Source organism: Dama dama, chromosome 28 (assembly GCF_033118175.1).
Source record: "Dama dama isolate Ldn47 chromosome 28, ASM3311817v1, whole genome shotgun sequence".
Lineage (NCBI taxonomy): Eukaryota > Metazoa > Chordata > Mammalia > Artiodactyla > Cervidae > Dama > Dama dama.
Window position 1 is genome coordinate 11,952,054 of NC_083708.1, and position 25,748 is coordinate 11,977,801.

Below are 25,748 nucleotides of genomic sequence, written 5' to 3' on the forward strand. Positions count from 1 at the left end.
TATCCTTTAGCAAGTAATTTTTTAAAAAGGACTCTATTTTTAAGCAGCAACAGAAGCAATTTCCTGCAAGTCTCCTTGCAGCAACAGAAATGTCTAACAAGCTAAAATTGTGGTGGGGAAATGTTAACTTCACTTCAAGAACACTAGTCTTAGGTGAAGACAGTAGGCATGGGTTGAACTCAGCAGTAAATATTTAGAAACTCGTTTGGAGACAGTGAACTGGAGTTGTAGTTAGGTTGGATTTATATTTTCTTCTAGAAGCCTCACTATTTTTATTTCAAAAGTATGTTATGTGTAGACATATGAAGCAGAGTTGATATTCATTATATACTATTTTCCATATATTTTGTTCCTATAAACTCTCAAAATACGATTCTATTAAATCTTGTCAAACAATTTGTTACTGGACATGCATTTATGTTTTGTTTTGCAAGATGAACAATACATCTAGGGATGTGATGTTACCATGTTTCATCTCATGATAGTAGAAGCTAGTCCTGTCTCAAAGGCAGAAAAGAGATCAGTGTTGGCACTTCATATACTCCGTGGGTCCTGCCTGTATCAAGCTAGTTATTTGTCTTTGTGCAGTTCACACTATTAGCCCCCGTTTTCCCATCTATAACATAGGAATGATAATACTTTAAAGAGCTGTTGTGAGAATGCAAAAAAGGCACACGTGTATGTATGTGATATGTACACCACACCACATGCATGTGCACACACATCTGAACACACACAGACACGCTAGAGCCTGGTGTATGCAGATGGCACCATGTGGATGCCCGCTGAGGAACACTTCTCCCATCACCCTCCTTCTCCATCATTCACTCCCTGTCCATCCTCTGTCCTGCTCCTTGCTGGTCTCTTTCCCTTGGATACCTTTACATTCTCAGCACGTCCCATTTCATGGAAAAGTCTGGATTTCCTCCCATCTCACTCCTGGACCTCAGAATTTCCTGATTCACCCTCCTTCCTCTCCTCTGAAACAAACGCTCCTTGGCTCTGCCATCTCTTTCTCCAAAGCCTGGCTCATCTCTCTCCAGCCCTTGCCTCCTCACTCCCCTTTGCCCCCCTCCTGTGATCCAGCCTCCTTTATCCTCAGGTGGAAGGGTTTCCACACCTCCTCAGAGTCTGCGCTTCCATACTAGTTATAGATTGGTGGGTAGCAGAAGCTGTTTTGTTCCTGAGGGACTTGTGATTGGTTTCAAAGGAAAAACAGCCCTGGCGCTAAGTAATTAATCCCCAACAGGGCACACTATTCTTAGGCCCTGAAAGCTCATGGCTTGGGAGGATCTGTGTAACATTCATCGAGAAATGAATTTGCACTTATTTGCCCCTGAAATTGCTTTTTTATATTTATACAAAATAAGTGGCAAATTAGATAGATAGATAGATAGACAGATATTTGACTATGTCTCAAGGCATGGGAGCTCTTAGTTCCCCAACCAGGAATTGAAACCATGCCCCATTCAGTGGAAATGCAAAGCCTTCACCACTGGATCACCAGCGAACTGTGCTTTTTATATTTTTGTCATTTACTTTGGGGCCATATAGAGTCGTCTAATTTATTCACATTTCAGGTTGCGTTTAGGAAGTTCTTTTAGTTTATGAATTGCATTAAGAAATTAAGCAAGATTTTAGTGAAATTGCAAGATCTGTGAAATTTGTCTGGACTAGGGTAAAAACTATATTTTTAAACTTTCAAACCACATTAGAGTGTATTTTCTACAAGGGAGTGTTGAAATTTATTCTCATGATAATCGCTTTTAAAGAATAAGAGATAAAAACTCATTATTTATATCATTGGAAAGGACGTGATCATACCTTGATCCTTCCCATGTAAGTTAATTATGTAGAATGGAGTTCATGTGAGAAGTCAATCCAGAATGAATGAACAGTTTTGATACATGATGCCAGCTTTCTTCCATTAATTCAGCAATCAAAATGACCGTCCAGGTTTCTGGATATGCCTTAGGGTCTGATGCAGCATTAATCCAGAGCTCAAAAAGGTTAAATGAACATTAGATACCTAAGCTGTACCTTTTTATGCTCTAAAATCCGACATTTTCCCATTTTATTGTTTGAAAATAGAGGATATACCCTGAATCTATATAACTGCAGCTGCAAAAGACATTCTAATTAAGAGAAAAATTGTCAATCCAAAGAAAAGTTGAATAAAGCACTTGGTAATTAATGTATCACTACTTCCTATAGTGATAAGTATGGATTTTTGACTCACTACTTTAAATTACTTAATTGACTATTACAGCATTGTTTTCGAAAGGATGAAGTGTTATTTCTTGGCTTCTGTGACTATGAAAAATAATACAGATTAGGTATATTAAATGTGCACTTTATTGAAAATACAAAAAATGATAAAGCAAAAATGTGTATGTTTTAAACAAGCATATATATATTATGTACATAGATATATTCACATGTAAACATCAGTTTTTAATTCTTAATCCTTAATTTATAAATTGGCTTCATAATAATTTTGAACACTATATTAAAACAGCTGTCAATATATGGACAAATATCCTTTCCAATACCTTTATGTATTAGAGGATGTGTTTTTATCCATATATCAGCCACTTGCATTTAGTCAGCTCAAAAAGCATTCTCCACCGTATATCATTTTAATTTGTTGATCTATTTAAATTAACCTCAGAAGACAGCTTCCCTTTGCTGTTTGGTAGGAACTTCCTATTGCAGAGTCCAATTATGAACATTATGAATGTGCAGAGTGCATTGCTCCTTCTTGAAGGCAAGTGCTTCAAGTGTCCCCGGGTTCACTGTCCTGACGGTGCTCGCTCTGCAGTCCCGCTCTCTTTACTGAGCTCTTGGTGTCTGTGCTCCTGTGTTCCAGGCACCAGAGATCAGCTCAGTAAGACACAAGAGTCCAAAGTCTCGGCCCTGTGGGCCCTGAAGGCTTGTCATCCTGGGGGAACCCAGGTGGGTTCTCTCAGGACCACTGGGCGTGCACATTCGGGATAACGCGTCCGTTTGATGTGAAGTCCCGTTCGGTAACATTGGGATGGGTTTGCTCCTGGGTTTTACAAATCACTGTCTTGTACGAGTAACCAGGTTTTCCTTGGACAGATGTGCTGGTATCAAAGTGGATGTGACCTGCTGACTGAAGATCTTTTCTGACCCTAATGTTTTAGGGTTCTCCCACCATGTCTTTCTAGAAGGGGATACGCAGCCGCGAGAGCGACTGATCAGCCAGTCCTTAGGGGGAAACATCCCGCTCGCTCCCGCTCGAGCGAGCACCCTAGTGTCAGAACACTGTGCTCTATGCACCACCTTGCCCCCGGAGGGTCCGCGCCACCTTCTCCGCTCCTGACAAGGTCGCTGTTCAGTGTCTGCCTCCAGGTGTCGCTGTGGTGTTGTGCCTTCCTGAGCTCTCGACACTCGCACTCATTACGGCACCATAGCTCTTGATCCTTTCTTTGTGACACTTAAACCCCCCCGCATCCACCCTCGCCTGCATCTGCCTTCACTGTGCTGGTGACCTTCTCTTCTATACTTCCTGCCGGCCAGCCATCACTGAAAACTAAACTTGCCTGTGTTCCGTCCTTCCATCTGTTTGTGGCATATTCATATATACTTTTTTTTTTTTTAATTATGTGAAGTTCTTTATAAGAAATTGCCTGGAATTAAATGTATATTTGCTTTAAAATGTATAAGAAGAATCAGAAAAGAAAAAAAAAAAACAAAACAGTCTTTCATCTTTGTTCACAAAATTCTGAGAGTGCTTTAAAGTTGTTAAGTATATATATAAAAAAAAAAAAAAAAAGTTTGAATAATAGTAGATAGAGGTCAGCTTACTCCAGTACAATAGTAATATATCTGCACGCTTCTTAAATTTCTATCTGTAATTTTGATCTGTTCCCCAGTATATTTCATACCATGTGCCCAAGGTTCTTTTTATGCATATCTTTTCAGACGTTTCCTATTTAAAAATAAATTGCAAGTGAATGGTAGCTTATAAAAGTCTATAACTACTCTCGTCACTTACATGGATTTAATTGTAGAAGTCTAGCAGCCTATCTTAAATAATTGACGCACGTTGTTAAGATTCAGAGGCTGTGAGTAGATACATTCCCTCCAGCACTACCGAAAATGGACACCTGAACAGCGAGTCACAGCTTCATGCACAGTTTATGAAAAGAAGAGTGTTCAGTTCTGCCCTGTTCAGGAATTCATTCTGCAGCACTGTCTGTGGCGGAACCCTTCCACTTTTGGCCCCTTTTTTGGTCATAGTCATTTTATGCACATCATGTAAGAGAATTTGATTTTACTTCCAAAGGCCCACGTAGGGGCTTGACGTCTCTTTTAATAGTAGCAGGAAGAAGTCAGGGATTTTGGTCAGGCCCTCCGGGGTTTCATCGTGTGATTTGCCCCTGTCTGTCTCCCCCGCAGGACCCACCGGCAGGCGAGCCCCACCCGGTCCCCGCCCGCGGACGCCGCCTTCAGCAGCCGCCGGGGCAGGCAGCTCCCGCAGGTGCCCGTGCGAAGCGGCAGCATAGAACAAGGTATCCACAGAGGGAGCCGGCCCAAAGCCTGGCTTCGAGAACCCCCTCTTTATATATGCCTTCTGTTAACAGAATCATATTCTGGTTGCATGTAGTCTGATGAATCCTAAGAACTCAAGTTACCCAGCACCTGGGTATAACAATTGGTGCCTCTGTGCTGTTTCTGCTAAGTGAGTGAATGAATGAATTTTAGATGGTCAGTTAAAAGGAAAAAACTAGCCCTTAAGAGATACTTCCTCCAACGGTACCAAGGCAAAAAATAAAACTTTAAAGACCTCAGTACAATACGGTATTTTTGGTGTTAAAAGAAGACTTATTTAACCTTATTTTAAAAATATTTTTAAATGAAATTTATATTGAAGGCTTGGCTAGTGTTTTTTTATTTGAACTTACTTGCAATATCTCGTATTTTTCGTATGTCTGATGATTAAAAACTGACTTAGAAAACACATTTTAGTGTCTTTAAACAGTTAACATCACTTAAATTTCCCTTATTTTAAGCATATACCCATTGTTTTTATCTTCTAGATAGAGAGGGGGTGGGAGTGGGGGATATATTTTCCTGGAAATTAAATTCACTAAGCTACCTGGCCGAGAGTTAAACTCAGTTGAAAGAGTCAGATTTCTTCATGTGACTCAAAGTGCCTTCCCATTTCTCAGTAAGTGAAATGATATGTTATCAGTAAATGTTATCATAAATTTTTAAACAATTTAGTGAAATAATGTTTAATTTGGGGTTGTAATGTGAATACAGTCAACTTATATTTAAAATGTCTGTTAAAAATCTTCATCCCTGTGAAACAACTGAAAGGTTAACATTTTGAATATTTTTTTCAACAGTGTTGGTTGTTGCTGATGTAAAACTTGTATATTTCCTTCTATATTGCTGAATATGTGTTCTACCCCCTCAAAGCACTTTACTGAATGTATCGTTGAAATATTAGTGGTCAAAGAAGATAAATACGCTTTTGCAAAGACTGATATGACAGACTTTGTACACAGAGTACTTGGTTATAAGAAAATTAGTGTAGATTTTAAGAAGTGTCATCTTATTGACAGAAAAATGTTGCTACAATAAACTCTGAATTTGTATTCTTTTTTAAAAATCATGCGTCCTGTTGATATGCCATGCTTTAATATTCAGGGTCATTATAAGGTTATTCATTTAGCTAATCAGAAAAATAAAAGGCTATGTGAAACTCTGACTTTCTTTTCTAAAATAGCAATTAATTCATGGGAATTCTCAATTCATGTCTTTAACAAACTTTCTCTTATTTGGGAACATTTTGAGAAGATAACATACATAATTAATGTAATATTATTAAGGCTACAATTAGCAATAGTCTAAATGAAATTGTCTCAAAATTTATCTTAAAAAATGTGGTGTTTGTTTAAATTATTCAGTCACGGACTCCTGTTGCACAACCAAAAGAACTAAAGGTACTAGTGTTCAGCTGCAAACTCACTACTGGCCATAGTGTGCTAAAGATTGATATCCAAAAATCATGTGTTCCTAAAATTCTTTGCATTTCCTCCAGTTGCTAAAACACTTAAGATTCAAAAGCATATGAGGGTATTGAATATAACTCTCATATAGTGAGATTATAGTTTTATTAATCTATAGAAATAAGACTTGCTTCTACAAAACCAGATGGAATGTGTGCTAGACTTTGTGTTTTTTTTAAACTCTTGTTTGGTTGTTAATATCAATCAATATTACTGCTTTATGATATTCGTATTCACAGTTGTCTTTCAGAGAAATCACCAATTTGTAAGGATTGAATTGAGGTGGGAAGAAAGGAATGACTGAGGATGAAATTGGTGGAGTTATTTTGATAGTTAATATCACAAATACATTCCTAGTCACTTGCTATTTGAGGTTCCTAAAGCTTATCATCTTAAGAGTCATATAGATACAACCGTTTAAAAATACAACAACAAGCATGTACTATTTTATCTGTGTATTCTATAATTAAAATGGATCTGATTTACCGTATGTTGTTACTCTGTGCTTCGGGACATTGGTAAATGATGATACTGCCCACCTTCATCTTATTTTGGATCTATTTCAAACTGAACAGTTCACATGACATCTTTGTATTTCCTAGAATATGTTTTTAAAAATCAACGTCTAATTTTATTCATGGGCTCAATAGAATTTAGCTTATTTTACTAAAGATGGAGTTCATTGATGTTCTTAAGGCTATATAATCATGTCATTTTTTCCTTTAATATTATATGTTAAAATTTACTTCTGTATTCTGTGAAGACTAATGCCAAACGCAGTTTATTTACAACCAATGAAGGCCCTCCCACATTTGACTCCTTCTTTCCAGTCTCATTTTATGTTTATTTTTACTTTTTAAAAAAATTTTTAACAAAGGATAATTGTATTTTATTAAAAAAACTGAGTTGACAATTGGTTGGTAAGAGTGAATATTTCAAATGATGTAGATTCCTGAATAGTGTTATAACTTCTTGATGAACTTATAATTTTATTCATGCATAATTTCTGGATATAATTATCTGCATTATTGTGTTTAGGATCCAGATTGTTTGGATGCTTATTTTCCTCATTGTAATTCAGTTCAACAATTCTCTCTTTGTATAGTGAAAGCAATATATATATATGTATATATATTTTTTAAAGTCTAACATCATGTGAAAAAACACATTTACTTAAACTTCTAAAAATGTATTTTAAAATTTCTTTTAAAAATTAGGAATGCTAGCCTATTTTCTACATGGAATCTGATTATGTTACAGTTAGGGAGGAAGCATAGGTGTGGTTATGATACAGATTTTGAGATAAAGTAGCTAAAAAAGTAGCCTTAACATTTAGGTAACTCCAAAGGTATGTGATAATTGAGAGCAGAGGCTTTCAGGAAACTCCTCTGGGTATGTTCCCAATGTTGTATTCCCTATTAGTGTAACCCTAAGGTAGTGTGAGACGGAAAGCAAGATGATCAGTTGTGTTAAAATGGATGGTTTTCTGAAGCCAACCAAGTGATTTTGTATGTGTGTGTGCAGCATAGGTATTTTTTTAAGAAAACATATTTAAAGATCATTCATAAACTGACACAGTGTGCCAATTATTTTGCTGTTGTTGTTGTTCTGGTATTCTGCTACCTAACATTAATGGCACGCCCCTTCAAAATACCTAGATGGGCCATTGTTTCCCAGTAAATGATGTTCCAACAAGGAGGTAGATAAATTCGTAAGAAATGTGTGAGAAATATAATCTCCACAGAACATTTCACTTTGAGATGGTTTAATATAATTAATTTGAGAAGGAGAAAAGGATCACTTGAAGTAGGATATATTTTTTCCCAGGTGGAAAATGTTCTAGAATACTTTCCACAGTGAAAAGAAAATGCCTACTACCTACCAAAAAATGGAATTTATGTTTTCACTTATTATATAAAATTTTAAATTATCTGAAAGGCTATCATTTTTGAAATTAAAATGTTAATTTTGAATATTAAATATGCTTTTAAGTACATTTATAATAAAATGTTATCATATATTAAGATTGAACTATCTTAGTAAAGCGGGTGCTGAAATATTGTGCAATTCTTCAAAGGCAAGAAAATATACTTTTTCAAATTCTAAATATATTAATTTCCCAATGTTTATGCTTTTATTTAAAATCTTTAAATTGTTGCATTCATTCTTTCTTTGATTGGTTTTAGTGCCATGTTTGAGACTTCTTCATGGTTTGTCATTAAAGTTTGTCATATCACATTATATGTTACATATTTTTATTATTCATGCCATTGTGTTGATTCACATTTCCATGTCTAACTATAAATTTGCTGATTTCTTTCTTTTATTTCCATCATTATGTGCATTTAATTCATTGAAGAACAAGAAAAATATAACTCATCCACAAAAGGTAAATATTAACATAACTTTTTAACAATTGAATATTGTTTCTTTTCTCTCATAGTATGTGAGTTATGTAACTGCATTTTTTTAAATAATGAGCTACATTATTTAACAGATAGCTTTTTGCCTGCACTGATTTTGTAGGGCATTTGGTGTCAATTTTTTGTATTGTGAGCAGTTCACATCAAAGAAGAGAGGATTAAAATTGAGTGTTTTTGCTTCAAAATTTATTTTCAACACTGACAAATAGAAAACAATTCCGTTTGGAAAAGAATAGCATATTTATTTTATGTTTTTTGCATTCCCTTGCACTCATAGATACAGGGTTTAATGCTTACTGTCTGTGGTGCAAAGGAGTAGAAAATCCCTAGGTTTTCCTTCTAAACAGCAGTAACCTTATGGAATATTTGGCCCTCTGCAGTCATGCATTGGAAAGTAGCTGCCAGAATTCTGCTCCTCTTGGCCCCAGGAAGGTTAGAACACCCATCAGTTCTTCCTTCTTGAGGGACACTGGAGGGAAACTGTTTACCCGGCTGTGTTGGCACCTTGCTGACCTGCCCTGGCCCTTCGGATCACATGTGATGTTTCGTCTTTGTACTTGAATCTCATGTAGATGCAGACGTCAACCCACTCTCATGTGCCACCTTGTTAGGTATGACTATTGGCTTGATAATTAGATATTTGAATATGAGATTTCAGCTTAAAGAAATAATATTAACAATGCTAAAAGATTATATAATTTAACAAAAGTACCTTTGCTCACTATTTGTAGCTTGATGATGTAATTAATTTATTGTTCCCAGTAACTCTAAAAGTTAGTCCTGAGAGGACCATCATCCTTTTACGAAAGATGAATCTCAGATTGAAAGAGGTTCAGAGATTTACCCATCCACCCTGGTGATGTGACATAGATGACAAGCCCATCTCCTGCTTCGGACCTCCTTCCTCTATACTTGATTGCATTCTATTTTAATAGGCACAAATCCCAAGTTTATATTCCTAACTTTGAATACAGTGAAGTATGTGTTATGTCTCTCAATGTCATAGATTGAAAATGGGAGGTAATATTCAAGTACTTCTATTAGTTTTAGTTTATGAAAATTTATTTATATTCTGGCACATAATACATATTCTGGCAAAGTGTCTGAAATACTAGGCAATGAATAGATATTAATAAAAATAAAATGTTCAGATCAAAATGTTATGAGATCCTAGGCTTTGGTCCCTAGATTTTTCATAGATTTCTGGCCATCTTGCATTTTTAATTCAGGTATCAGAAACACAAATTTAGGTTCAGTAGTACAAAAATAGCCAATGCATCTGTACTTACATTCAGAAGAATTTATTTAGACTTGCAAGATAAATTTTAGTATGTGAAGAAATGTTATGTTGGAGATGGGTCAATGACCTCATTTGTTTAGCCGAAAATAAGTATAATAGTTGTTCATTTGGAGAGCTCTTCCTCCTATATTATTACTAGCCAAAGCTTTAATTTGCTAATCGAGACAATGCAGAATCCATGGGTTGTACAACTTCAAATGTGTGAATTATGTACCTTTACAACCTCACTACAGAGCATGTCAGGTTGTTACATTTTAACAAGGTCGTTTTTGTCCTAACTGAGGTGTGTCATCATTCTGCCAAGTCTTCCTGGGACATAGGATGTAGATAAGCTTCATGGGATGTACCATGTGACTGAAAACAATCAAAGAGACTTACTTCCAAATGCAGCCAGGAAGGCAGAGAGCAGTCCAGGGTGCTGCATTTCTTTCCTGGGATTTACGGGAGCCACAGCTTAGCCATGAAAAGCATGAGAAAAGATATAAGCAAATCCAAGAAATTTCTGTTGAGTCAGATTGTAGGTTCACCTGCCCCATAGGAAAGAAGACGTTTTGTTTTGCGTAGAAACCTGCTGCTGTGAGCTGACCTTTCTGAGGTCGACTGTATTTAGAATTTAGAATTAGGTTATCCTGAGTTTTCCCTGAGTGGTCCAGACTGGCTTAACTACAAGAGGTAACAGCACAGGCTTACAGGACCCCTAGTGAGATGTGGTTTTTGATGAATTGCAGACAAATTTGTAAGATGTTCCCAGTTTGTCCAGGATTTATGAGGTTTCACAAGATGCAAGATACTCAGGGCTAAAACCAGGAAAACTCTGGGCAGGATGGGGCGGTTGGTCACCCTACCCAAAGGGGACGTAGGGGACCAGTATATAATTTTCAAGCATACTTTGTAAAACACATCCAGAGAGGTGTAACATACTGAACATTTTTAATATGAGTTAGAGGTTATAGGGCACTTCCTGTAGGTCAGTGTCTTGACTAACAGGGTCATCTCTTCATCTCATTGTATTCCTGCCCCACCTGAGACATAACGTTTCATATCCTCATTTATCAACCGAGGGAACTACAGCGTAGAGGGATGCAGAGCCCGGCCCCAGGTCAGCTGCTCATTTGGGAAGTGCTCGGACAGGAATCTGGGCTGGAGCCTCACTCAGGCGCCCTTGTGCTCGACCACTTTGCTTGACTGCCTCTCCCACATTCAGTACTGACCAAGCTCCCGCTGTGGTGTGACACCACATAATCAGGGCAATGACCCGGGACAAGCCAAGGAAGGTGTAGTGATTCCTCTTATAGAAAGAGGGCAGAGGGTGCCCGGAAGCCCAGAGCTGCTGCCTGGCCCGTGAAGCCACAGCCCGCATCCCGGCCACTCCTCGGGTTGTGGTCACCTCCCCCTCCCATGGGGGAGGCCACTCCGGGGCCCTGCCACCCCCGGTGACCCAGTTTTATGTCACTCAGCCAGACCTTGCAGTCCCTGGCCTGTTCTTCAAGTGAACCCTGCACCCCGAGAAAAGGAAACCACTGTATTTGGACTAAGATGGCACCGTCTCACCTTGAAACATTAACTGAGGAAATAGAAATGTTCACACCAGCTTGCTTACCTCTTTCGCACCTCCTGTTTGTATGTTGGAAGCTGAGGTACCCTATCTTTCTAGGATTCACAGACTGTTTTATAGGCGTATTTTAAATCATTCATTCTCAAAGTAAGCCAATTTTTCCCTCTCTGCTACATTTCTTGGACAGTTTTAAAGAGCCCATGAATGTAGTTTGGGGGCATCGAAATAATGATAAAAGAAGATCAAAACAGAACCAGAAATTAAAAGGCTTCAGGTGAGAAAAAATGTTATTATCATAATAAGTTTCTAATTTATATGCCTTTAAGATAGGATCTCTAAAGTGCATTAACTTTTTGCCTTTTGGAAGCAATTTGGAATAATAACAAAACCCATTATACTGTCTTTTCTACAAGTAGAATTCCCTTTCTCGTAAGAAATGTGTAGTTTACCCATAAAGAGAATGAAGTGCATTTAGAGTTCAAGTAACTAAAGGATTTGAAAAGGAATGAGCTCGCATCTGTTTTGTGGTCCTGTTTAACTAATAAAATATATAGTAATTATTGTAAGCAGGTCATAAGGGCCATTTAAGGATTATCTCTAGTCAACTGAATTTTTAAACTTCTGTTAGAAAAATGCTCCAATAAATTATCTGTATCTTCTTTTTGAAGTGTTGACAAGAGTAGTTTGAATGCTAAGCACTCAAACTATAATCTTTATGGAACTATTAGCATTAATCTGAATTAAATGTAATTCAGATTAAAAGTGAAAAACATCATTTTAATGATGTTATGTTACATTATTTATTGTTTATGGAGTTGCGCTTTTGAAACACATTATAGGAGAAAAATCATGTCACTTGGCTTTTGCCAATATAAGTAAACTAATTTATTTGTGAATCTTTAGAGGCAGCATTATTTTACTGTCATTATGTAGAAAAGGATTTCAGCTTTGTTCACATTTTTCTTAACTGCATTTTGAGCAGGTGCATATTACCCAGGTGATTCATTTGATGTTACTGTGTGTAAAGATTTCAAGTTCTTTAATCTTCTAGGGCTTTCCTTTTCTTGAACACTTGCCATGAATATTCATGAATGTTTAGTCATAAACATTTAGGCCTCTGTTAGTAAAAGCATCGAATTGGTCCATTTCTCTTTTTGTCACAAACCTATAACTATATTTGTCATGCTAGCCTTCTTTTTAAACTTTAGGGATATATGAAAGTGATCCATGTACCATAGTTCTGAACTCTTGGTTTGGACCCATTTTTTTCTGTTCTGCTGATTCAAATGTGATGCTTTATAATAGTATTAAAGACTTTTAAAATTTTGAAGTATTAACGCTTGAATCAACCAGGTGTCAGCTTTCCAGAAATGCGCCCTTGAGGGAGAAGGGTTTGCCCCTTCCTCCCTGATTCTGCAAGAGAAGATAAAAGGTGGATGTCTAGCCATGAATAGACCTTTGGGGTTTTCTCCTCTATAGCTGTATATTTCCCCTGAATACTGTAATTTGGTTTTGCAAACTTTAAAATTTGTCACCACTTTTTGCAAAAAAGAAAGGAGACATTGAATTTAGTAGTTATGCCACATCAAACCTTTCAAGATAGATTCTGTTACCACCAGTGTAATTGGATTAACAAAAAATGATGGATAAACATGTTCAGAGATCCTGGGGATGAACAGCATGATCCTTTGGGTTCCCAGAGAAGCCTTAAGTCCATGGACTACTTTCACAAAGATTGCATTCTGTGCAGTGGCTTGTAAGGAGGACAGTGCTCGCTGTTAAGACAGGCATACACATAAAAAGCTACTTAAGTCTGGGTAACAAAAGGGCAGGGTAAAATGACAGATTTTTCATTTGACTTTCTCATCTGTCCACTATCTGATTAATATTTTCACTGTTACTCTGGGGCTTGGCTATTTTGACACTTTAAGTGATATATGGAGCTGGAAATTCTGAACTTTGTTTTAGGTAGTTGAGTGAAAATCAGCTAAAACAAGAGTTGGCCTTGGGGTTTTGGCTGCAGAGAAAAGAGAAATAAGTGATGATACGTGGAAGTTACCTATTTCTTCTAAATTGATATTTCATTTCAATTTTCTATGCCGAAACACAGCCTCTTTTCAAGTCCTTAAAGGCGATGTGGTTCTTTTTATTTTGCACCTGTTATTTGCTTGTTTTATGTTTCTCATCCTGGATAGATGGTATCTATTATTTTATTGTTTATGTTACTGTAGCATAATTCTTAACATCCAAGAGAATCATGAAAGTGCACATTTCCCCCCTTGCAAATTGAAATGCATTTTATTCTAGGAAAATGACCCAGAATATGGGCATTGCTGTATAGTCAAAATATTTTAAATATTTACTCTTTAGATACACATATTCTATATGTTGGAGGGAGAAAAGTAGGTATGTGAGTATTGTATCAAAGTTGCTTATTATGCTTGTATGTCTCCAAAGATAAGGATGGGCAAGAAAAGACTGCTTTATCTTTTAACTGGCAAAAAAAAAAAATAAAAGATAAAAAATAACCAAATATAACTGGTAATTTTTGCCCCTTAACTTCTATGGTTTTGGTAAATTGGCAAACAAACAAACAAACAAAAAAGTAAAAATGCTGGAAATTAGTTGAGCAAGAGAGAAAGTTGTTAGCTTCCTATTTTTTAAAAATATCGGAAAAATGTCAACACTTTATTGAGATGGTACAGAGTCAGAGACTCCAACAGCAGAAAGTTACTCTACGTGATGCCTTAGACTTTTCATTTTCTTTGCAAATGAAAACGGTGAAGGTGAGATGTCAATACTGATCAAGTTCATACTGATGAATGGTGGTATGTCTGAGGTTTTAATCTCTGCCAAGTGTTTTTGAGTCCTGAGTTCTTACCATTTGACCCCATTGCTTCCAGATGTGTGGAGAATGTTCCTACATCTTAACAGTTTGTGTTCCGCTGAGTCCAAAAACCCATGTGTAGGGATAAGTATTGCAGTCTCGAATTTTCTAATAGAAAAGCATCTTTCTTTCTCTTCAGGCTGTGTTGTACACCTTACAAAGTTTACAGATTCAGCCAGCTCATTTTTTTCATCTTTTATTACTTTCCAATCTCCACATTTCCTGTTACATTGTTCATTGTATCTGAGTGCCCACCAGGAGTGATTTGTGAAAACAAAAGCTTCAGAGCAGGGATTTCCTCGGTGATGTCAGTAACTGAGGCATTGCAGATATCTCATTCGTATGTTTAATTCTGACAGCTTTCAGGACTGTGGTCATTTATCATCACTCTTTCTGAGACACAGTAGACCCAGATCAGAGCTTTACTGTCCCCAAACTCATTTTGTATCACCAAGCAGCAAGGATGCAGAGGCACTAATTTTTCATAAAGTATGGTAGCAACCTTTAGACAAGGTTGTTATCCTGTACAAATGTTACCATGTTTTACCTTTCACACATATGCTAGCTAATCTTGTTATTAAAAAAAAAAATCAGTAACCTTTTTACTTTAATATATTTACTTTAATATATTTACTTTAATATATTTAATAATATTTAATATAAAGTAATATATTTTACTTTAATATATTTAATAATTTTAAAAATTTTCATTATTCCTATTCCCTTTTGCACTCATATTTCACCTAGAATACTTGCAAATGTAGGTTTAGCAATATATCATATGGATTATCTGTTTTGCCTATAAACAGAAGCGTTTGAAACTGCAAATTCATGTCAATTTCTAGATGCATAGGGAGAAATGTGAAAGATTTAAGGAATTTGAAGAGCAGAACAAATTTGTATTTACATAATTGTACATTCAAGAATAATATTTAAAATATATTTATGAAAATTTGATGTTTAAATTATAATTATCTCACATTACACAGGGCCATAATATTTACAGTGTTTTAAAGCAGGTCATGAACATCTGCCAAGTCAAAGAAGTTTCCCAGAAAACTGCATTTCTCTTCGGAAGAGGTGATACATTGGAAATTTTTCAGTGATGGGTTAGGGAAGACATTAGTGATTCTTTAGCTTTATTTTAAGTCATAGGCCTCTTTAATAATCTTATGAAAGGATAGATCTAGAAAAGTGCATATAGGTCCAAGCAAATGATTGCAGCTTCTTCATAGTTTCTCCAAAGATCATCTATAATACTAGATTAAGAATTCATAGCATAACATGTGGCATGAAAAAATAAGTAATTATTTTAATCTGACTTCATATTCAATAATATCTAATATTTTCCATTAAAAAACTAGTAAATCTCACTCTTTGTGCTCCAATCAGTTATTCTCGTTGAGTTTAGAAGAAATGATTTCACAAGTATTTTATTTTTTAACTTGAACTCTAAAAAAGTTCTAAACTTTCTTAATTGCAATGTTGAGTTAATATTTGATTTAAGTACATTCATTGGGCAAAAATGTCAGAATTTATAATTAACTGAGGATATAAAGTTGATCTAAAGAAACTGGATGAAATTCAATAAATATCTTTTAGGAAAATGAATACTTGTTTTTTAAAAGACACAATTTATTTAACATCAGACACATCAGTCAGCTTGTGGAAAGCATAGTGAAAAATTCTAGCTTTTTAAAAAAAGCTTCTGTATAAAATTACAGTGTTAATTATACTCTAATGACTAAGGGAAATGAATTATATTACTATTATACTATCACTCTATGGGAATTATAACTGAAGCTATATTTTCATTAAAATACTAAGTGAAATTAGGTGATAATTACATTTGTTATAAAACATGAGCAAGGTTATTTAACTCTCTAGTATGTGGCAATATTGAAATTAAAAAAAAAATTAAAATCCAGATGTTCTGCAAATTTAAAATGTTTTTAAAAAGGAATAGTAACTGGCACTTTGATGATTTGTTAGTTTCCAATAATGCTGCCAGTATTCAGAGTGTTCCTAAAATGTAAATTTAATGCTAGGATTTATGGAAGAATTAGAAAATATTTCATTTCACATTTTAATTTTGCTATTAGTATTAACATTGTTAATATAAAAATTTAATAATGAATAATCATTCTTTTCAAAGTAAGATATTTGAGCTCTCTGGGCTGTGGTTAATTTTACTTTTAACTGGTTACTCAAGGGTTAATCACATTCCAAGGATTTATTTCTAATCATTACCAAGTACATTATTCTCTCTATAAATCATGTACATTAATAATCATGTTTTCTTTATCAATTTGTGATAAATGTTCCATTTTAACTCATAAATTTTCTCACTATTTAGATTGACACACCAATAATCCAGAATTGATTTCACTTCATTCCATAATGTACAGTTGAAAAATAAAATGTAGAATACACAAAATATGTAGAAAAGTTAAAGAACTGCCCAGTTCACACTGAAGCCTCTTCATTGATGTTTACGAAAAACAGTTTTACTGAAACATGACCATTTGTTTTGACAGTTATTTCAGAATACACACTAATGTGCACACCATCAGGAAATAATGAGAAATGCTCTTTACAAATGTGAATTATATGTAATTATCTGACTTTTTGATGTAAGTCAGTGATAAGCTGTTTGCATTTCACTTCTGATCTTGGAATCCGAGAGCGAGCACTGAGGACATAGATACGAGTCAGGATTTTGAAAAGAAAATGATTTGGAGATTTTCTTTCTTTGACAGCTTAGAGGATGTCAACTTTCACTTCTTTAGGAATAAAGATAGTATATTAATCACTTTTGGGAGGTCAGAGTGAAGTTGTTGAACCATTGTAGGATTCAGTTTGTTGTTGGTGTTTTTTAAAGTCTTTAAAAATCCTGCTGCTATTGCTGCTGCATTTCGCCTTTGGTATCCGCCGTGGTCCTGTCCTGTCTCTGAAAGCAGAAGGGCAGACAGCCCTTGCCACCAGCAGGTCCTCTTGAGAGCAAAACAACACAGGGAACAGCCTCGTCCAAGGGGGAAAAAAAAATAAGACCACATTTAATAAAGAGAAAGAAGAAGAAATGAGAGTAAGAAAGGAAATCTCATTTCTTTCTGTAAACTTTAGAAGAGCCTTCAGAATTGCGAGTCTGGATGGAGTTGCCTTTAGGAAAGAATAAAAACAAAATATAGCTGGAGATATGTAGCTGATGACAAACCAGCCTGTCTGCAGGGTCTTTCAGGTTTATTAGATGGAAAGCCATCCTTCATTCTCAGGGATGAAAAACCTGGTCTTCTCTAAGAGACAGTTGCAACCTATGTGTACTTTGCTAATCACACATCACCTTCAATCTGAAGCATTTTCCTTAATTTTTCCACGACTTCTTGGCCACCCTGCTGTGTGTTTCTCAGGCTCACCCCAAGAATCCTGTGTCTCTCATTTAAAGAAACGAGGTGCTATCCTGGCAAGGTTAAGTCACCAGAACTATTTCAGACTGCTTTAGGCTGTAGCTCATGGGAAATAATCTTTTCAGTGCTCCCCACCAAGAATTACATGATGCTAAATGTGAAGGTTACAAAGCTATAGGCTAACCAGTGTCAAAAATTCCTTAAAATGTCTGTCATTGCTGAGAATATTAAGCTGACATCATTTAAATCTGCTTTTATCACAAGTAGAGATGACTTGGACTTGCTTTAAGCATTAATTGTAGAGTCCAGGTGCTTACGGTTCATCTGTCTTCCTCAAAGCCTGAAGCAGATGACCGAGGAGTTACCCACATCACAGGCAGATGGCAGACAGCAGACTCCTGTACATTTTCGCATGGGGTTTATGGCTTTCTATAAGTACAGCTCACATTTTCAATGATTTTTCTCAATTCCTAATTCTCTTGCATAGCATTTTGCTTTATAATACTTACTATGACTCCTTATATATTGTCAAGTAATTAATACACTTAGAAACTGCTCTTCCCAAGGTCTTTATCGAGGCACACGTTAATCACAATAGTTATCATTTACAACCTCGAGTCAACTTTTTCAAAGCAAGTGTTGTGACTGCTTCATTCTTATTACTGTGTCATTAGGGGTTGATATCATCTGTCTAATATACTGACTTAAAGCAAAATATCTAATAACTTGGTGTTAAAAGACAATTAAAACATTTACCACACATTTCACACCATGTGCTTATCTCATGGCCTATTAGTCTGTACTTGGACACACAGCCAAAGCTACATATTTACTGAATTTCCACAAGTGTCGGTGTGTTTTATCAAGGATCACGGGCCATGTTTAATTACTGGAATGGAAAATATTTGTCAGCAAGTGTCTTTATAAACTCCTGTTAGACAGGAAATTGACAACCAGGTCAATTAGATGTATCAATATTCCCATTCTCCTTTAAATCACAGAACCTCTTAGCAGAAACCCCAGTATATTAGTTACAAAACAGTATGGGTTTTGGTCAGATATATGTGTATGTAAACAACTTAATAATAAACTCTAGCACTTGTTGCAGAGATTGGCAAAAGATAAGTTATAAAGCATAAACATAGTCAATGCAACACAGGTACATGTCCACAACTGTATTCTTATTTTTTTCATTTGTAAGAATGTAAAAATTAAAGACAGGGTCTTTAAGCCAGTTGTGATGGATTCTGATTTAAAATAGCTCATACTTTACTGAAGGCAGTACTTCACATCTAAACAGTTACACCTGCTACACTACTTAGAAGATCAATAAAGGCTTAACTGGAATACACTTGTTTATTAACAGTTTAAATTAAAAACCTAAAGTTTTATATCACATTTTCAAAAAGTACGAATTTCGTTTTTGTGGTCAGACAGAGCTTTCAGAAAAAGAAACTTAATCTTTTCCCTTAGCAAGTCCATTTTTAAGATTGGCAAATATTCATGAAAAAAAGTTGGTAGAAATGAAGGATTTAATAAGGATGCCTCAGAAAAGCAGATGCTCCTCCGTTAGGAGTGTTTAGGTGTCTGCTTCAGCTGACAGTGTTGCCTGGAGTGCATGCTTCTCAGTAAGCACGTGTAGCTTTGTGTGATGTGTTCGCTTTATATGTACAAGCAACCAGTTCATTCAATAGGGAGCATATTTTCACAATCAAATTCAGTTTCACATAATCACTTATGAATGGAATTGATATTATTTCATCTCCGATAAAGACATAGGGTCCTTAGCTTTTGTTACTAACCTTTGTGTCCCCATCCTGTGTGATTTGAGTCACATTCATCGTTAGAGCCCCGGTTGCTAGCATTTTATCTCCTGCCTTTTGTTTGTCAATCATGTGATTTTGATATTTTATTTGAATTCATTATCAAAAGCATTGAAATCTTAAACCATTAGGTTCCTCAGAGGTGCTTCGGTCTTTTAATGGATTCCCGTTGTGTGTTTTTGCAGCAAGCTTAGTAGTGGAAGAGCGAACAAGACAGATGAAAATGAAAGTGCATCGATTTAAGCAGACAACAGGGTCTGGTTCTAGTCAAGAACTTGATCGCGAGCAATATTCCAAGGTAAAACCAGTAACTGACCAATAATTTCTCTGGTAACAAAAAAAGAGTACAGTGTGGGTAGCAGGTAGGACCAGTGAGCCCTTAAGTTATAGGAGAGAAATTATGCTTCAGATGATGGTCCTGCATCATGACTTCTCTCCTCTTAACATGTTCACAAGATAGAAGCTTAGTAACATACCATTTATAAATTTAGATTAAATGTTTTATATAAAAAAGAAAATGCTTAATGTTAAAGTCACTTATTGATTGTCAGTAGTCAAATTCACATCAGTAAGGTAAACGAGGCCATTTTATCTCTGGAATTTCATTTAACATTGTATTTTAAATATTAAGATGTAGATTTATAGTCTTAAATACTATTTGAGGTTGATAATTCCTATGGAGATTTCACAGGGAGTGAAAATTGTGTGATGTGAGATTTCTTATTGATCTGTCTTTAGTAAGAAAACTGATTTAAACTCGTAGAAACTGAAATCCACCCGATTTTAAGAGATAATAAAAACTTATATTTCAAAGTTATTTTGTAAGGATGCATTGAGGAGTTTATAAACTGCTAAATAGCATCTGATCATTTTGTTTAAAATATGATTTTTAATTGAAATAGAGTTTTATGCTTCAGTAAGCAATTTTGAATATATTATCTGATTTATTTTAAAAATATTTTTAAAAAGACTACAAAAGCGCTAGTAGCCACTACAGGATGTGCTCAGTCGCTTCAGTCGTGTCCAACTCTCTGCAACCCCATGGACTGCAGTCCACCAGCCTCCTCTGTCCATGGGATTCTCCAGGCAAGAATGCTGGAGTGGGTTGCCATGGCCTCCTCCAGGGGATCTTCCCGACCCAGGAATCGAACGCTCAACTCTTATGTCTCCTGCATTGGCAAGCGAGCTCTTTACCACTAGTGCCGCCAGAGAAGCACACTATAGGATAACCTGTGTTATAACTTGATATCTAGAGTCCTTTTAGAAGGAATGACCTTTTAGAAATTCAGAATTAAGTAAAAACTATACTAAATTAATGTTGTTAGCTTGTTATATGAACCTAGAAAAACCTACTCGTTTTTAAATGTTGGAGGTTGTTCATTATGTAGCCAGATATTCAGAAACTAATACAAAACTATACAGGCGGTAACAGAATCAGATGTGTTACCAGCCCACCATACAAGCACGTGTGTTGGACATCGTCTTATCATTCATTTTATGACTTTATGTCTTAGTTTAACTGCGGAAGGTTCCAACTGGACAAAGCTCAAGGTCACTGTGAGCTAGTGGAGCCCGACTCCCTAGGAGTCTGAAACAATATTTTAAAAAGTAAACTCAGTAAAGCAAAAAAAAGAGAGAGAGAGAAATATTAGTAAGCAGAATATCTTGATGTTGCCCAGAGTTGCTGATTCCTGCTCTACATGTTTTTTCCCTCTGGTTTGTACTTTATGATATTATCACTTAATCAGCTATTTGTCTGTCTTGATGGATATCATCATCATTTTTGTTTTCTTTTACACAAATACAGTAAGAATTATGAATCAGGTTAAGTTAGAATTTCTTCCTCCACTGTGGCATTTGGGAAGGATCTTTAAACTAGAAAAGCTTAATCAAAGATGTAAATGCTTTCTTGATTTCTTAGCGTCATGTCAAAGGATGAGGTCAGATTGAACTACAGAAAGAGGTAGAGCCAGTACAGAAAACAAGAAAGAGGTGAATAAAGAACCAGCATAAAATCCTGAAAGCCTTTCTGAACTGGGCCCCTAGTCATTCATCAGGTGATCAGAAAACTCTAAAATGAAGTGCCCTAGACCCTAAACCACCCTAAACCACCACTAACACTTGTTTTCATAATGAATCAAAAGTAGGTTTCTTTTGATTGAGAGATTCCAAATTCTGAAAATACCTAAAAATGATCCCCTCTAGTCCAACTGTCTTATTTACCAGATTTATGAAAACTGAGGCTCTCTCCAAAGAAAGGCGATGCTTTCTTTTCATTAGCAGACTTCCTGTTTGGTGGTCAGCTCTCCATTCCCTAACTGGAACTTAGACGCCCTTTGCTCTTCCTGTGATGCCAATAAAATGTATACATGACTCCAGCCTGGCTCAGAGGCTCTCCTCTGACTTTTAATTTGTATGTAGTTGACTTATTATAGTCTATCATTCCTTTCTTGTTTGCGTAGGCATCCTTTGCTTTTTTCTCTTTCATTGCATTTGAATATGAAAAAACCCTTTACTTTCAAATATATTACAATTGCTTTTACTGCATATATTGATACTACTATATTACATTAATAAAATTATTATGGTATACTGATAAGTGTGAAATCAAAGATATGGTGTCTTTAAAAACATGAGACTATTAAAAAAACATGAGACTATAATACAGGAAAAAATATATAAAGTAAAATAAATAATTAACATATTTAATTTTATGGGTTAAGTAAAAGGTAAATGCTCTGCATGATTCTAATATTCTTAATGCTTACAATAAATTTTTTAAGTAGTTTCCAGTAGCAGTTTCTGTTAAACCTCTTACTTTTTCTTTCTTAAATTTACCCTTTTACCCCAAACTTTTAACAATTTACAAAGATCTATTTGTATTTGTATAGCTGAGAACCAGTATTTTCATAAATTTAATATACACTAAATTTTGAACTTTATTCTTTAATTGACTTATTTTTAGTCATTCAGCACTTTGACTAAAGCAAAGCACCTTAATTGAAATTCTGCCAAATTAGAAATTGGTTAACTGTTTTCAAATATTTATAATAAAGCCAACAGAATTTGATTTTCTTCAGGACAAAGAATTACCAGATAGATGTAGTATAATTCCTAAGATGTCTCAAACCTGACACCTCCTTAAAGTATTAAATGAACCTAACTCCATCCTGACTAAGGAATTAGCAGTAACTTAGCTTCTGAAAAAATACAGAATTATGTCACTGTCCCTGAAATGTGACACTCTGTTACGTCCTCATTGGTGTTAGAGTCACATGCCCTGATGGAGAGTGAAATTCAGCAGTGGAGAGTGAATTTTCATGGAGGTCTCACATTTGAAAGAGCACTTCTGTTTCTGTAACTCAGAAACAGTAGGCAGAGTTGACGTGACAGGTTTTGTAGGAGCCTCTGAATGTTTATTATAAGTTATGAAAGCAGCAGCCCTTTTATCAGGGCCTCCTTCACATCAAGGACTAATTCCCCTGCTATATGATCAATATGAATTTCCTGAGGATGTTGCATTTCTCAAAATACATTTAATGTTATTTCCATTAAAATATTTAATTGCTCAATAGGACATTTAAAGAATCATGCTTGATGAAAAGTCAAAGTTATTAAACTTTTAACAGATTTTGAAAGTAAGTGGATATAGTAGCATAAAGTGAGTGTAAAGCCTTTCCTTCAAATTACAAATGTGAAGAAAATTGTGACATTGTGTCAGAATGATGCATTATTCTTTACTCCAATATAAAAAAATGTTAACATGACAGTCTTTCAAAATTCTTTGTTTGGTCTCTTGACAGGAATAGCAGACATCTATATACAAAAAAGAGAAGAACAGATAATTTATAGGAAAGGAGGATTTCTTTAGTTGGGGAAATAATTCCATGCACATTCCCTTACTCTTAGCATATAGTCCTCACTGCTTATTACTGGCATTTGCCAAATAAGGGGAGACTTTGTTCCAGGGATCAGCACCATGCCAGAATATTTCCTACAGCTATAAATTTTTATTGTATTAGAAACATTAATTCATACTCTGTCCAGTACAAACTATCATTTCAATGTTTGGAAATATTACAGGAATGACATAATATATTTACACAGCAAAATAGTTTTAGAGACAAGTAATATTGGAATTATGTTTATGCCCCAGTAACAGTATTAAATTCAGCTTCCACCATGTGAGCATGTTATGTTTTTACATCTGTTATGTAAATAAAAACCAGTTCTGATTAATGAATCCTGCCAGTTAGTGTCATATTATCAGATGTGACAATTTGATGATAAAAATTACCATGCTACTTGAAATACATCATCATAAATGATGTTAACTTTAGGTCACACACAAAGTTATATAAATAGCTCATTTCTGAACATATTAACATATATGCATTTCCTTTTGGATTATTATTTAGCATATGACTTTCAAAAATAAATCATGCAATCATGAATAAATTATTTGGAAATATAATTTTATAGATATTCTATAAATTTGGAATTGTGAAAGTCTTTGCCCAACACATACATGTGAGAGATGGAAAATTAAAACTAATATTTAAATACCTTCAACCTTAACTGCTATCATATGAAAAATTATTAAATAGACATGGTCCATTTTCTAGAACTTTTAAAGTATTATTGCCCTATAATTATCTTTGTACATATAGAATCACAATTTAGCATCATTTTATGTTGTATTCTTTAGCAAGACAATTTTTTATACAAGTTTTTGAACTAGTTTGGATTATTTTAGATTTGTTAAAACTCACATGATATAGAGCACAGAGGAAGGGTGAGTCTTTCTACAAGTTTAACAAACATTTGATATTTTCACACCTGAGCACATAAGTGCAGAATTAAATCGCTTGATAAGAAATATAAATAGCCAGTGTTGGTCATGTGTCCCTTTAGTTATATGTTCTTTTATTTTAGGTAAGAAGTTATCTTACCTTCCAGTACCTAACAATAGAAAATCAATTCTGTATTTGTTATTTTAAAATTGTAGATACTTATAGAACCTTACTATTTATTATGGTTTAAACACACATAAAAATATAGACTGTATAAAGCTATTCACTGTGTGATTTGTTGCAATAAGACAGTAACATAGAAATAGAAAAAAAGACACTTTTCACACCTTCACCAATTTTAACGTTTACCTAATGATTTCTAAGACTTTAGATAATAAATACTAAAGACAGATACAAAGACACGTTGAGGGGCTTCGCTGGTGGTTCAGTGGCTAACACTGTGTGCTCCCAATGCAGAGGGCCCAGATTTAATCACTGGTTGGGCAGCTAGATCCCACATGCCATGTAAGACCCACACAACCAAATTAATTAATTAATTAAAAAGTAAAGACTTTTAAATATGAGATGTAATGTATATTGAAATTTTAATAGGAATCCCTTTTTTTAACTTTCTTTTTTTATTTAGTTAATAGTTTAAAATGAAAATGAGTAATTAAACCATAATAGAAAGAAAGTCAAAGTTCTGTCTTTGCCTCCATCGCTTCTCTTGACTTTGGCATAATCCCTTTGCTTTATATCAACTCTTTTTTTTTAGAGAGTTATATTTTTTTGGTAAAATGTGAAAAAATGTGACATCTTAAAATAGGGAGAGTGTGTAGGGTAAATTAAATATCAGTGTTAGAAAGACTCAAGAAGCACAGACAGATGGAAGCAGTCTATTTCATGGGTAGAGTTGAAGGTGAGTAGAATTTGTAGGCAGTGATGAAAATCAAGAAAAGAGAAAGTGAGGTACTGGAGAAGATGAATAATGCAATTTTGAGGTATTAAGTAGGTGCGAGTCATTTATTTAGTGCATTTTCCGCCCAAGCATTGACACTTTTGATTATTTTGTCCTCATAGACCACTTCTTACCATTCAGAGGACATGGGATGCTTCTGTCGGAAGCCATGCATCATGCTAGTGTTGGGTCATTTTAGATTTCACACCTAATTTTGTGCAAAGTGCACTTTTGCTTGATGCGGGCAGAGTAGCCGCTAACCTCACCGTGTATATCTCTGCTTCCCAGCACCCGGTAACGGAGCTCACACGCTCTTGTTTTCACTCCTTAGTATAACGTACACACAGATCAGTACAGAAGCTGCGACAACGTCTCCGCCCGGTCCTCAGACAGCGACGTCAGCGACGTGTCTGCCGTGTCCCGAACCAGCAGCGCCTCCCGCCTCAGCAGCACCAGCTTCCTGTCCGAGCAGTCTGAGCGGCCTCGGGGCAGGATCAGGTGAGTGGGCATCACTTGTGCCACCTTGCCTCCTGCTTATTCTGGCTCAGAGTTTAGGTAGAG

General features: G+C 35.5%; 1 protein-coding gene across 1 annotated transcript in view; it reads left to right on the forward strand.

The window, feature by feature from the left end:
* Positions 1 to 25,748, forward strand: part of RIMS1 (regulating synaptic membrane exocytosis 1) — a 580,103-nt gene that overhangs the window by 451,767 nt on the left and 102,588 nt on the right. Inside the window, exons 25-28 of the mRNA XM_061131514.1 lie at positions 3,168 to 3,350; positions 4,426 to 4,538; positions 19,622 to 19,734; positions 25,519 to 25,685. Coding sequence (XP_060987497.1) covers positions 3,168 to 3,350; positions 4,426 to 4,538; positions 19,622 to 19,734; positions 25,519 to 25,685 — 576 coding nt within the window. The remainder of the gene's footprint in view (positions 1 to 3,167; positions 3,351 to 4,425; positions 4,539 to 19,621; positions 19,735 to 25,518; positions 25,686 to 25,748) is intronic.